General features: G+C 40.0%; 1 protein-coding gene across 1 annotated transcript; it reads left to right on the plus strand.

The window, feature by feature from the left end:
* Positions 1-7,019: 7,019 nt before the first annotated feature.
* TAAR5 (trace amine associated receptor 5) lies at positions 7,020-8,160 on the plus strand. The gene has a single exon (XM_006834658.1). It carries the CDS (start codon positions 7,063-7,065, stop codon positions 8,074-8,076), a length of 1,014 nt encoding a protein of 337 aa, XP_006834721.1. The 5' UTR covers positions 7,020-7,062; the 3' UTR covers positions 8,077-8,160.
* Positions 8,161-13,451: the final 5,291 nt, after the last annotated feature.

Below are 13,451 nucleotides of genomic sequence, written 5' to 3' on the forward strand. Positions count from 1 at the left end.
AGAGATATCATGTTTGGTAAGGCGGAGGGTCAGAGAGAAAGAGGAAGACCCCCAGCAAGATGAAATGGCAAAGTGGCAGCATCAATGGGCTCAAGCGTAGCAACAATTGTGAGGTTAGCCCAGCGCCAAGTAGTGTTTCCTTATGTTGTGCATAGGGTCGCTATGAGTCAGTACCAACTCAATAGCACTAAACAACCACAACAACAAGTCCTTATGTGGCACATGGGTTAATTTGCTGGATTGCAAAGTCAGTTTGAACTGCAAAGTTGGCGGTTCAAGATCCTCAGCTGCTTCTTGGAAACCCTATACAGAGTCGCTCTCAGTTGGAACGGACTCGACAGGACTTAGCAACATAAGAACAACAAAGTCTCATAATGGAGTCCTGGTGTGGCGCTGTGGGTTAATGCGCTGGACAGCAAGGTCAGTTTGTACAGCAAGGTTCAAGCTTATCAGCTGCTCCTCGGAAACCCTAGACAGTGTTGCTATGAGTTGGAACTCACTGACAGCATTTAACAGTCCAGCGTATAAACCGGCAGCGCCACACCAGGACTCCAGTGTTAACTTGTTGTTGTTGTTGTTAAGTGCCATTGAGTCAGTTCTGACCCATATACTACCCTGTATAATGTTTCCAAGGAACAGCCAGTGAGCTTGGCCCTCTGACCTTGTGGTTCAAACCGACTTTGTAGTCCAGCACATGAACCCACAGTGCCACACCAGAACTCCAGTGTTAGTTTAGCTAAAGCATAATTCGTCATATTCAGAATATATTTATTATTTGTCAGGTACTGTGATAGGCATTGGGTCATAATACTAAATAAAACACAGTTTATTGTATTATAAAATTTATAATCATTGGAAGTGTCAGAAAATAAACAAGAAACTACAATCCAGTGTCTTAAAGTGCTATTATAAAGGAAAGACATATTCTTAAGGGCTACTATAAAAGAAAGAAGAAAGAGCGGTGTATTTATTCATGTGATGCTTAATCCAGTCTTGGAGAATCAGGAACTAATTATTTTAACAGGAATATGCAATATATATATATCAATATGCTATCAAGATGCAGTGGTGAGATATGAAAGAGATTCCAAAACTTCTCTGTTCAAGATGTTTATCACTCAAACAGAAAATTAGTTAAGAACCATTTAAAAAGTAACATGAAAAAGAAACAAAATAAGTAGCTGCCCAACATAGGGTATAAATTTAGAAAAGATGCAGACTAAAAGAGACTGGATGAATTCACTAATATTTATTTAATATCTACTATGTTCTTGAAGGGGTTCTGGTAATGTAGTGTGTTACAAGTAGGACTGCTAACTGCAAGTCCACAGTTCGAATTTACCAGCCACTCTGCAGGGAAAAGAGGAGGCTTTCCACACCTGTAGAAATTTACAGCCTCAGAAACCCTATACAGGGTCATTCCTGGTGTGGTGCTGTAGGGTAAGCACTGGAACTCAAGGTCAGCTTGAACCACAAGGTTGGCAGTTCAAACTCACCAGTCGCTCCTCAGAAACCTTATATGGGGTCCCTATGATTGGGAACTGACCTGATGACACTTAACAGCAACATGAGTCAGAACTGACTCCACAGTACACCACCACCACCACTATGGAGTCTAGTGTGGCCCTATAGGATAAGCACTGGACTGCAAGGATGATTTGAACTGCAAGTTGAATGGTTCAAACTCACCAGCTTCTCCTCATAATCTTATACATGTTGCTATAAGGAATCAACTCGATGGCACTTAATAACAACAACAACAAAAACATATTCTGGTGTGGTGCTGTTGGATAAGCACTGAACTGCTAACCGAAGGGGCATCAACTCAACTCACCAGCTGCTCCTTGGAAACCCTATACAGTGTGACTATGAGTCAGAAATGAATTGACAGCACTTAACAACAAAACAGCATGTTCCTGTTGAATAGTATAACTTGCTTTATTTAAAACTAGCAACACCCCTATGTTGTTGTTTTTAAGTACCATTAAGTCCATTCATACTGATAGCCACCCTTATAGGGTTTCTGAGGAGTGGCTAGTGAGTTTGAACTTCTGACCTTAATGGTTCAAACCAACCTTGCAGTCCAGAGCTTATCTTACAGCATCACACCAGGACTCAAATATCTCCTATGTTTTTGTTGCCAAGTGCTGTAGTCAGTTCTAACTCCTGTTGTTGTTCAATGCCATCGAGTCGGTTCCAACCCATAGTGACCCTGTGCAGGGTTTACAAGGAGTGACTGGTGAATTTGAACCATGGACCTTGCGGCTCCAACCAACTTTGCAGTCCAGCACATTAAACCACAGTACCACATCAGGACTCCAACACCCCCTATAGTCTCTAATTTATAGCCTTAGATCCAGAGAGAGATTAGGCAGCATTTTCAAGATCATAGGTCAGAAGCAAGGTTAAAAACCAGGTCTGGTTCTCAGTAAAGTCCATGTGCTTTGATTGAACTAATTTTCTCCTTCATGTGCATTCATTTTATCTTCCTTAGGTTGCAAAGATGTTACTAAAACCAAGAAGTCCCTTACTCCCTAAACAAGTTCTAGAACTGCTTCTTTATTTTATCTTTAAGAGCATTGCTTTTTCTATTCTTTCTGTTAAAAAAAAAAAAAAAGAATCCTTACTTAATCAGCCCTTGGGGATTGCTGCTTCAGATCACAAGTGTAGATAGAGTTAATCAAGAGAGAACTGACAAATTGTCCCAAATATGGTGAAAAGGACAACATGCTAGACAGTGAATGTAGACTGCGTAGTGATTTGCTCACTGCCTCCTAACGAGACTTACGATGTGTCATCAACTGTTCCTAGTATTTTATGTTGTTGTCAGGTGCCATCGAGTCGGAACCGACTCATAGCGACCCCATGCACAGCAGAACGAAACAATGTCCGATCCTGGGCCAACCTCACTACTGCCGCCACACTTGACGCCATCAATGATGCCACCTGGCTGATCCTTCTCGTTGGGGGTCTTCCTCTTTCACTCTGACCCTCCACCTTACCCAGCATGACATCCTTCTCCAGTGACTGTTCTTTCCAGACAATGTGTCCAAAGTATGAGAGATGAAGCCTAGCCATCTTGGCCTCCAAGGAACACTCTGGTTGCACTTCTTCCAAAACAGATCTATTGGTTCTTTTGGCAGTCCATGGCACTTTCAGTATTCTCCTCCAACACCACAACTCAAAGGCATCAATTCTTCTACGATCTTCCTTATTCACTGTCCAGCTTTCGCATCCATATGAGGCTATTGAAAACACCATGGCCTCGGTTAGGCACACCTTAGTCCTCAAGCTGACATCTCTGCTCTTCAATACTTTAAAAAGTTCCTGTGCAGCAGATTTGCCCAATGCAATACATCATCTGATCTCTTGACTGCTGCTTCCACAAGTGTTGATAGTTGATCCAAGAAGAATGAAGTCCTTGACAACTTCAATCTCTTCTCCATTGATTAGAATGTTGTTTATTGGTCCAGTGGTGAGGATTTTTGTTTTCTTGACATTGAGTTGTAATCCATATGGAAGGCTGTGCTCTTTGATCTTCATCAGTAAATATTTTAAGTCCTCTTCACTTTCAGCAAGCAAGGTTGTATCATCTGCATACCTCAGGTTGTTAATAAGTCTTCCTCCAATCCTGACACCACGTTTTCCTTCATAGAACCCAGCTTCTCATATTATTTGCTCAGCATACATAGTATTTTATAGGTCAGTAAAAAAGAGGAAGGTCCCCAGCAAGATGGACTGGCACAGTGGTAACAGCAATGGGATCAAGTGTGGTAACGATTGTGAGGTTGATGCAGGACTGGGCAGGGTTTCCTTCTGTTGTGCATAAGGTTGGTATGAATCAGTACCAACTCAACAGCACCTAAGAACGACAACAACAAATATAGTGAGAGTCTACAGCTAGATTATTTTTCTAAAATAGCTCCTATTAGCCTTTCTTTCACCCTGACCAACCCTGAGAGTTTATTTCATGGAACTCTGATACTTCTTTGAATTGGGAAAACATGAATATTCTTGGCCTGCCTCCTTTAAAGACTACCTCTTAAAATAGCCTAAATTTAACTATGTTCAACTATCTTGCAAATATCTCCTTTTCTGCATTTCCCATTTCAAAAAGAAACAACAGCTTTGCTTAAAGTTATCCTTCACTGGAGCATCAATTAATTCCCAGAGAAAGGGAGAAAATATAGAAGATTCAGAAGTCAGTTACTCTTCTGATTATCATGTAGCTGAAATAAAGTCAGTAGAAAAGGTAGTAAGGAGCCTGATTTGGGAAGATTCCTACAGAACACAGAGAATATAGGCTGAGCAGTCATTTGCACTATCGCCTGCTAACTAGGCTTATTAAGTATCATCAACTGTTCCTAGTACTTTATAACCTAGTTCACTAATCTTCCCAACAATCACAGGAGGTAGCTATTGTTATGATATTTAATTAACAGAAAAGCAAATTGTACCCAGAGGGGTTAGGTAATACCTGACATAGAGACTACACAACTATACACAGTCTTTATAATATTCTACATTTTAATGTAAGGTTGAGGTGTGTTGAAGTAGGTTTGATGTAATCTATTGCAGAAACAAAAATCTTTTTTCTTATTTTTCTTAAGTCTTATCTGAAACCCTATACCGGATTGCTATGAGTTGGAAATGACTTGATGGAAGTTAACAACAAAAACCACAACATCCAACTGTAGGAAAGCTGTAGCTGCTTTTCAGAGTCTTGGTCAGGTTAAATTTAGTGCTGTAGGATTCCCTGGCTGACTATTATTTGTACATGATAGTGTGTGACCATTCCTTGGTTCTGATTAAGTTATGGAATCAGAACTCTGTTTCCTCAGACATGGAGTTGGCACTAGTTTCCCATTGACCACCAGGTCAAAGGGTGTTTTGCATTGTTAAACAGCTGGTGCAGCCTAGACTTCATGAAAAAAAGGGAGTGTCTGCCAACCACCCTCATTCTTGGTGACTTGCCCAACTACCTCCTACTGGCCCTGCTGCCAGATGAAATCTATCTTCAGCTTTAGAATTCTGACACTTTTACAAACCAGTTTGACATTTCTTTTCTTTTTCTTTCTTTTTTTTTTTTTTTTTCTTTTTTTTTTTTTTTTTTTAACTTTTTATTAGGAACTAGGTAAAGGTTTACAGAACAGATAATCAGTTTTATTTTCAATAAATTGTACACTTTGTTCCATCTCATGATTACAATCCCCTACATGCAACAATATTGACCCCACTTCCTCCCAGTAGCTCTTGTTTCCATTCCACCCTCCTTCCCAACTCTTCTGGACTTTGTCCTTAGGCAACATTGCCTTTTTGATCCTGAATGATTGATCATTCCATGGTCAGTATACTTGACAAGTGTTGCTGTCAGTTGACATATCTTATAGAATGGTTTCCCCACGGCCAAATAGAGGCATTACAGCTTTTGGTCATTTGATACCAAGAAATAGAGACAGCAGAATATAACTCAACATTTTATTTTGATAATACCCTTGTGAGGTGGAGACATGGGGCTATAATGGTTTATACTGGGGCTACATATAATGGTTTATACATGGGGCAATTATGGTGTATACTGGTAAGTGGGGAAACAGAAGGCTAGCAAGGTTAGTCGATTGGCACAGGAAGTGACAGAGCAGGAATTTAATTTTTCTGTCTATGTGGACAATTTCATCTACCATGATATCTTTGAATAGTACAAAACATAAGAGCTTATAATGTTGACTCCTGGTGTGGCTCTGTAGGCTAATGCGTTAAACTGCAAAGCCATTTGAACTGCAAGGTTGGTGGTTTAAATTCACCAGCTGCTGCTTGGAAACCCTATACAGGGTCGCTATGGGTCCAAATCGACTTGACGGCGCTTAACAACACAATAATGTTGACTCCAGGGTGGGGATCCAAAACACTCGTGATTAATTGTTCTCAAATTATCTCTCTTGCTGAGAAAAATTGACATAAAGAAACCCAAAGTATATGGGATCTCTGAAACTCACTGACCATTATATTAATTACGAGAATATATAAGCCAAGTTTCTTAGAATTTCATCTCTAATTATTTGTTAGAGTAAATGATTCTGTGTTGAGAATGTTCCTTAACAACTGAGATTTGTGAATAGTGCAAACTAGCTCCCCTGATACCCTTTCAGCAGTCCTTTGACATCACATTCCATGTGGAGAAGCAGTTTCTATTTAGAGTATAAAATCGTTAACTGATTGCACATTTGTCAGATTTGTGAATGAAAGAGGATTCGACATACTGTATGTCCACCTGCTACAAGGACTTCTTCCAATGAAGTGATTTTGATTTTGATCTTTGTAAGTAGATGAGAAGCTCTGAACTCACTTAGTTAGGACTTGTTTACAACTTCACCAACTGCTGTTAGGATAGAAGAAATGCTTGTTTCCTATCAGATGCATTCTTTCAAGATATGCAAACATTGTGAGCTGTCATTAGAAAATGTGCAGCAGATAAAACTTGAAACAGGGCACTTCTGTATTATTTTCTCTTTGAAGGAGCTGCCATGTAAATGACACATATTAATCTGCAAAGTTTATTGTTGATTTACTTAATTATTAAAGGGGGAGTGAGAATTTACTCCTTATACAAGTAATGATTTAGTTAGCAAAAATTCATTCTTTATTTGTTTCAGGTTCATGTTCAATATTGCTGATGATAGGTATCTTATCAAAACGCAGCAGACACTCTCATCATCCCATACTGCTTACTAAGACAGTCAGTTTTCCTGTAGGAAAAAACTCACTTCCATCTTTCTTCTTTTTCCTTAAGTATATTATGTAAATTAATTTGAAAAGCGCCTAGTCAGATGAACCACATTAGCAGACATAAGTCTTATAAAATCTCAAATTCCATGCCACATTCTGTGTTTAATTTTCATAGTATATTTAATTAACACTCAGGGCAATTTTACTTGGTTCTAAAAAGTTCTTTAGTTTTCACCTCTTGATCTTATTTGGCAGACAATTTGTTTTGTTTTGTTTTTTATCTTTTAAGTGAGGCAGGAGTCAAGTTACCATATAGAGGAAGAGTAGAAACCATAAATGAGCACTGTCCCCAACCAAGGTGCTGAAGAGCAGCCCGAGGCATTCTGCTACCAGGTGAATGGGTCTTGTTCCAGGACTGTTCATCCTCTGGGCATCCAGTTGGCCATCTACCTGGCCTGTGCAGCAGGGATTCTGGTTACAGTTATAGGGAATCTGTTTGTGGTGTTCGCTGTGTCCTACTTCAAAGCACTTCATACTCCCACCAACTTTTTGCTGCTTTCCCTGGCTCTGGCTGACATGTTTCTGGGTCTGTTGGTGCTGCCCCTCAGCACTGTGCGCTCAGTGGAAAGCTGCTGGTTCTTTGGGGATTTCCTCTGCCGCCTGCATACTTACCTGGACACCCTCTTCTGCCTCACCTCCATCTTCCACCTCTGCTTCATTTCCATTGACCGCCACTGTGCCATCTGTGACCCCCTGGTCTATCCTTCCAAGTTCACAGTCCAGGTGGCTGTCAGGTACATTCTGGCAGGGTGGGTAGTGCCGGCAGCTTACACTGCCTTCTTCCTCTACACAGATGTAGTAGAGAAGGGGCTCAGCCAGTGGCTGGAAGAGATGCCATGTGTGGGCAGTTGTCAGCTGCTATTCAATAAGTTCTGGGGCTGGTTAAACTTCCCTGTGTTCTTTTTCCCCTGTCTCATCATGATTAGCTTGTATGTGAAGATCTTTGTGGTTGCTACCAGGCAGGCTCAACAGATCAACACCCTGAACAAGAGCCTGGCTGGGGCTGCCAAGCGTGAGAGAAAAGCTGCCAAGACTCTGGGCATCGCCGTGGGTGTATACCTCCTATGCTGGCTACCCTTCACCATAGACACGCTGGTTGACAGCCTACTTAATTTCATCACGCCACCACTGGTCTTTGACATTTTTATCTGGTTTGCTTACTTCAACTCAGCTTGCAATCCTATCATCTATGTGTTTTCCTATCGGTGGTTCAGGAAGGCACTGAAACTCATCCTAAGTCAGGAAATCTTCTCACCAAGAACACCCACTATTGATTTGTACCAAGAATGACTCCTGCAAACTGGAGGACTGAGTGCAGACAAGGGATGAGACCATTGGAGGAGAGGGTGAGGGGAGCTATGTCCATGGTTGTGGGTGTTGTGAATGTGTAGGGAGTCGGGGAGACATGATTTAAGTAGAAGAGAAAAATCAAGCTCCTTAATTTGGAAAGCGGTGTAGTACTTTCTTCACTTAACCTTTCTGTAGTTTTTAAGTGCTGTTGAGTTAATTCCAACTCATAGCAATCCTCTATAGCTTTCCAGAGGAGTGGCTGGTAGGTTTGAACCACCAACCTTGCAGTTAGTAAGCAACTGCTGATCCTCCAGTGCCACACCAGGACTAGTAAACTACGGTCAAAGGAGAGCAAGGTCATGGACAATTCCATTGGATGAATCAAAAGGCTGTGTACATATTTAACTCCTTATTCTTTTCTTCCTTGGAGACAACTCTAGCAAGATGCAGAGAAAAAGTGAAAAGAGGCCCGAGGTCAGTGTATCTGCGTTCTCATCGTGGCTCAGCCACCTGCCAGGAGCAGAGTGACATTTGGAAAAACATTGGAATCATTGTTCCTCACTGCCATAGGCTTTTCTCATCTGTAAAACTCGGCAGTTAGATTTTGTGCCCGGAGTCCTGGTGTGGCGCTGTGTGTTAATACGCCAGACTACAAAGGCATTTAAACTGTATGGTCGGTGGTTCAAGCTCACCAAGTGCTCCTTGGAAACCCTATACAGGGTCGCTATGGGTCAGAATCCACTCGACGGCACTTAACAACAATAACAACACAGCTCAGATTATTGTATAATGTTACTTTGGGAAACAGTTTTTGGAAGTTCAGTTCATAATCATAGTTAAGTGATTGAAATGTTTCTTTTTCAAAATGTTCATTTTATATTCCTTTTTTCTTTGCAATCTCACCACTAGGCATGTTTATAAACCCATGTATATGTTTCAAAAATTGCTGAGTAAATGAAGCACATTCTGGAAGGAATGTTTTCTTCCCTTTGTAATCATTGGACCATGAAAATATGTATAATGTTCTGTAAGAGGATACTATTAGAAGAACCAGTACTGGTGTCTCATGCATACTCAGGACTGAAATGAACATTTCTCAGGAGCCATCTAACGAATGTGCTGATACTTTTCATGGACATCTCGCTACTTTTTCCTGAATCTTTTTCGAAAGCTCACCTGACTTCCACTTACCCCTCTTACTGTTTCAGTTTTTAAATTAATAATTGCTTAATTATAAACATGCTTGTAAATTATTTGAAGCCTCTGGAATAAAGTTGTACATGAGAGGGTTTCAGAAAAGTAGAACTAAAAGATAATGGAATTTTTCCATGAACTTTTTGAAACTCCTTTGTATGTACTTACACACATATGTTGTTGTTGTTATTATTATTAAGTCGATTCTAACTCACAGAGACACTGTGTAGGGTTTCTGAGGAGCGGCCAGTGAATTTGAACCACTGATGTTTCAATTCAAACTGACTTTGCATTTCAGTGCTTATCCTATGTTGTTGTTAAGTGCTGTTGAGTCAGTTCCGACCCATAGCGACCCTGGATAGGGTTTCAGAGGAGCAGCTGGTGAGCTTGAACCACCGATCTTGCAGTTCAAACGGCTTTGTAATCTGGAGCATTAACTCACAGCGCCACACTAGGACTCCTATGGCACCACATATATTTAAATATCAATCTCAGTAAGTCAATTTAGACAATGAATGAGTATACTTAAAAAATATTTCATATGTTAAATGCATAGATAATTAACTACTAAAAAAATTGATGAAAAGAACCATAACATATCAATGATACTCTTTAAAGACTACAACTCATTTTGTCAATTATATTTGCTAAAATAGGTTCATTTCATTAATTCTTATCATATATACATGTGTACATAAACATATACATATCTGTATTTATATGTATTTGACTATCGCTCTTGTATGTATTCTTTTTTTGCTAAGACAATACCCTTCATCGACTTCAGATTTTCTCCTTATTTTTTAGAATACATTTGTTGTAAAATAAATTTTCTGTGTATTTTTGGGTGCTGAATTTTAATTGTTCTTCCTTTTATTTTGCATCTGATTTTAATACTTCAGACATATTGTCAGGAGGGACCAGTCACTAGAGAAGGATATCATATTTGGTAAGGTGGAGGGGTCAGAGAAAAAGAGGAAGACCCCCAAGGAGATGAATTGGCAAAGTGGCAGCATCAATGAGCTCAAGCACGCAACAATTTTAAGGTTGACCCAGGACTGGGCAATGTTTTGTTCTGTTGTACATAGGGTCGCTATGAGTCGGTACCAATGATGACACCTAACAACATATAATCAAACGAGTCCTGGTGTGGTGCCATAGGATAAGCACTCAACCTCAAGGTGGATTTGAACTCCAAGATTGGTGGTTCAAAGTCACCAGCCTCTCCTTGGAAACCTTAAACAGGGTCGCTGTGAGTCGGAAACGACTCGATGACACAAAACAGGAATATATAATAAAAATGCATATTAATTACAAACTGAACTATACCTTAGTATATACATTTTTAGACATGGTTGTTGTTGTTAAGTGTCATCAAGTCAGATCTGATTCACAGCAACCCTGTATAGGGTTTCTGAAACAAAAAATCTTTGCAGGAATAGAAAGCATCCTTTTTCTTTCATAGAATGATGGGTAGATTCTAACTGCTGTCCTTGCGGTTAGCAGCTCCGCTCCGTCATCCACTATGCTACCAGGGTTCCTTGTTTGGGTAACCAGACGTCTGAATTCAGGTCTAAGGAAAGTCCTTCTTATCTTTCAGCTTATGTTGTGGTTGCTGTTGCTAAGTCCCATCAAGTTGGTTACAACCCATAGCGACTCTGTATAGGGTACCGGAAGCTGTAAATCTTTACGGGAACAGAAAGCCTCATCTTTCTCCCATGGAAGTGCTGATAGTTTCAAACTTCTGATGTTGAGGTTAGCAGCCCGACTCATAACTACACACTACCAGGGCTCCTTTCAGCTTATTGTTGTTAAGTGGAGTCAATTCTGACTCTTATCGACCCTGTATCGGGTTTCCAAGGAGTGGGTAGTGAGTCTGAACTGCCGACCTTGATCTTAACAGTCCAGTACTTGTCCTATAGCGCCACACTAGAACTCCTAGAACTTCTTGGTGTTCCTGGACTTGTAGATACATCTGCCTTCATCACTGGTTATCTTCTTCCCCTGTGTGTATCTCTATATCTATTCTGGCCTTTTTATAATTCTGAATTGATTGGGCATAAGACCCACTGTACAATGATATGACCTGATTAAAATAAAAGAAATCCCCTTATTTCTAACCAAGGTTATGTCTACACACAGACGGTGAGGGGCCACAATTCAATCCATAACACTGCCTCTATTTTATGCATCTCTATTACTATAGCTTCCTCCCTTACTCTCACCCCTTTCCCTCTTAGAAGGCATATATGTCTCAGACTACATGATACTGAGTTGAACTTTGACTTGCTTTCCTACATGTAATGCAGGCAGATGGCGCACTTGCTGTTCTTGAGCAGAAACTTAAAATGTTACTGTACAGTTTGGTCTAGTCTTTGTGTTTCTACCCTCTGCCCTTGGCCATGATTGTCTCATATAGGAGCTACCCTGCTCTCCCTGCTGCCAGGGAAATGTTGTGTACTTTAATGGAACCCCAGAAGACATTTTGGGACCAGATAGAAAATACCTGGAGAACTGTAGTAGCCTTGGCCAAACATATTTTAACTATTGAGCCAAATACAAAATCACTCACTGAACTTTTTATTACACAAGCAGAATCCACCTTAATGTGTTACTATTTTTGGCTAAACTCAAACCCTGAGAGTTAAACTTAAATAAAGAGTTTGGTGTTCCATTGAGTACAATGGAGTGCTACAGTGGAAATATGTTCTACTGCATGTTTGGGCTGACAGTTCATAGCGCTGTCTGACTCATTATGATTTCTTGTTGTTGTTAAGTGCCTCCGAATTGGTTCTGACTCATAGCGACCTCATATAGCATTTCCAAGGAGAGGCTGTTCAAATTCACCAGCCCTTCTGGAAACCCTATACAGGGTCGCTATGAGTCAGAACCGACTTGAAGGCACTTAACATTATATAGTGTTTTTACACATCATTAAGTATCACTAACTTTTGTCATAGTTAATGTATTTTTACTTGATTTTTCATGTTTATGTGTTGTCTCCATACTCTGATTCTAAGCCTTGGAGGGCCAGAAGCATGTCTCAGGTTTTTAAAAATATTTACTACAGAGCAGTGCCATCAATTGGAAATACAATGTGAGCTGCACATGTAATTTTAAACCTTTAAGTCACATAAACCCTGGTGGCACCATGGGTTAAGCATTGGGCCTCTAACTGAAAGGTCAGTGTTTTGAATCTATCAGTCAGCTGCTCTTTGGGAGTGAGATAAGGCAGTCTATTTTCATAAAGATTCCCCTACTCAGGAACGCTGTGGAGCAGTTCTTATAGGACCAGCTATGTACTGGAATCAGCTCGAAAGGCAGTGGGTTTGGTTTGCGTAGTCACAGTTGAAAATTTTGAAAAAAATGCGAAAAATATTTTTTATAATATATTTTAATGCCCAATATATTCCAATTTTGATTATTTCTGCATGTAGTTAATATTAGAATTTTATGGATGATATCAAATATAAAATAAATACCAAGAATTTATTTGATAGTAACAAATCAGTGAAATAGATAAGTGTTTCTCAAATATTCCCTCTGGTAAAGAGGTCCTCATGGTTAAATAAATTTTGGAAGTGTATATTTAAACAAAGTTAAACAGGCTTTTGTTAAAAACTGAACTTCTTGGTCTTTTATATGTCAGTCACAACTGGACCAATAAATGAATCCCAGGTGTGGCACTGTAGGATAAGCATTGGACTGCTAACCTCTAGGTACAGAGTTCAAATCCTCCAATCACTCCTGGGAAACCCTATTGTTGTTAAGTGCTGTTGAGTTGATTCTGACTCATAATGACCTGGTGTGGCGCTGTAGGATAAGTACTATATGATAAGCATCACAAGGTAGGCAGTTCAAACTCACCAACTGCTCCTCAGAAAACTCTATATAGGGTTGCTATGAGTTGGGACTGACTCAACAGTATTTAACAACAACAATAACAACATAGGGTTTCCAAGGACCATGTGATTCAGTCTAGTGCTTATCCTACAGTGCCACTCCAGGACTCCGGAAATCCTATACAGGGTTACTATGTGTCAGAACCGACTTATAACAGGTCTTTAGAATACAGTGTGTATTTTTCACTTACAGCACATTTCAATTTAGATCAGCCATAAGTGCCCAATAAAGACATACTGCTAATAACCATTACTTCGATTATAACAGAAAATAGATCC

The sequence above is a fragment of the Chrysochloris asiatica genome, unplaced genomic scaffold (genome assembly GCF_000296735.1).
Source record: "Chrysochloris asiatica unplaced genomic scaffold, ChrAsi1.0 scaffold00013, whole genome shotgun sequence".
Lineage (NCBI taxonomy): Eukaryota > Metazoa > Chordata > Mammalia > Afrosoricida > Chrysochloridae > Chrysochloris > Chrysochloris asiatica.

Bases quoted from the DNA above. Each gene is read 5' to 3' on its own strand.
- TAAR5 (XM_006834658.1), top strand. From the start codon at position 7,063: ATGAGCACTGTCCCCAACCAAGGTGCTGAAGAGCAGCCCGAGGCATTC.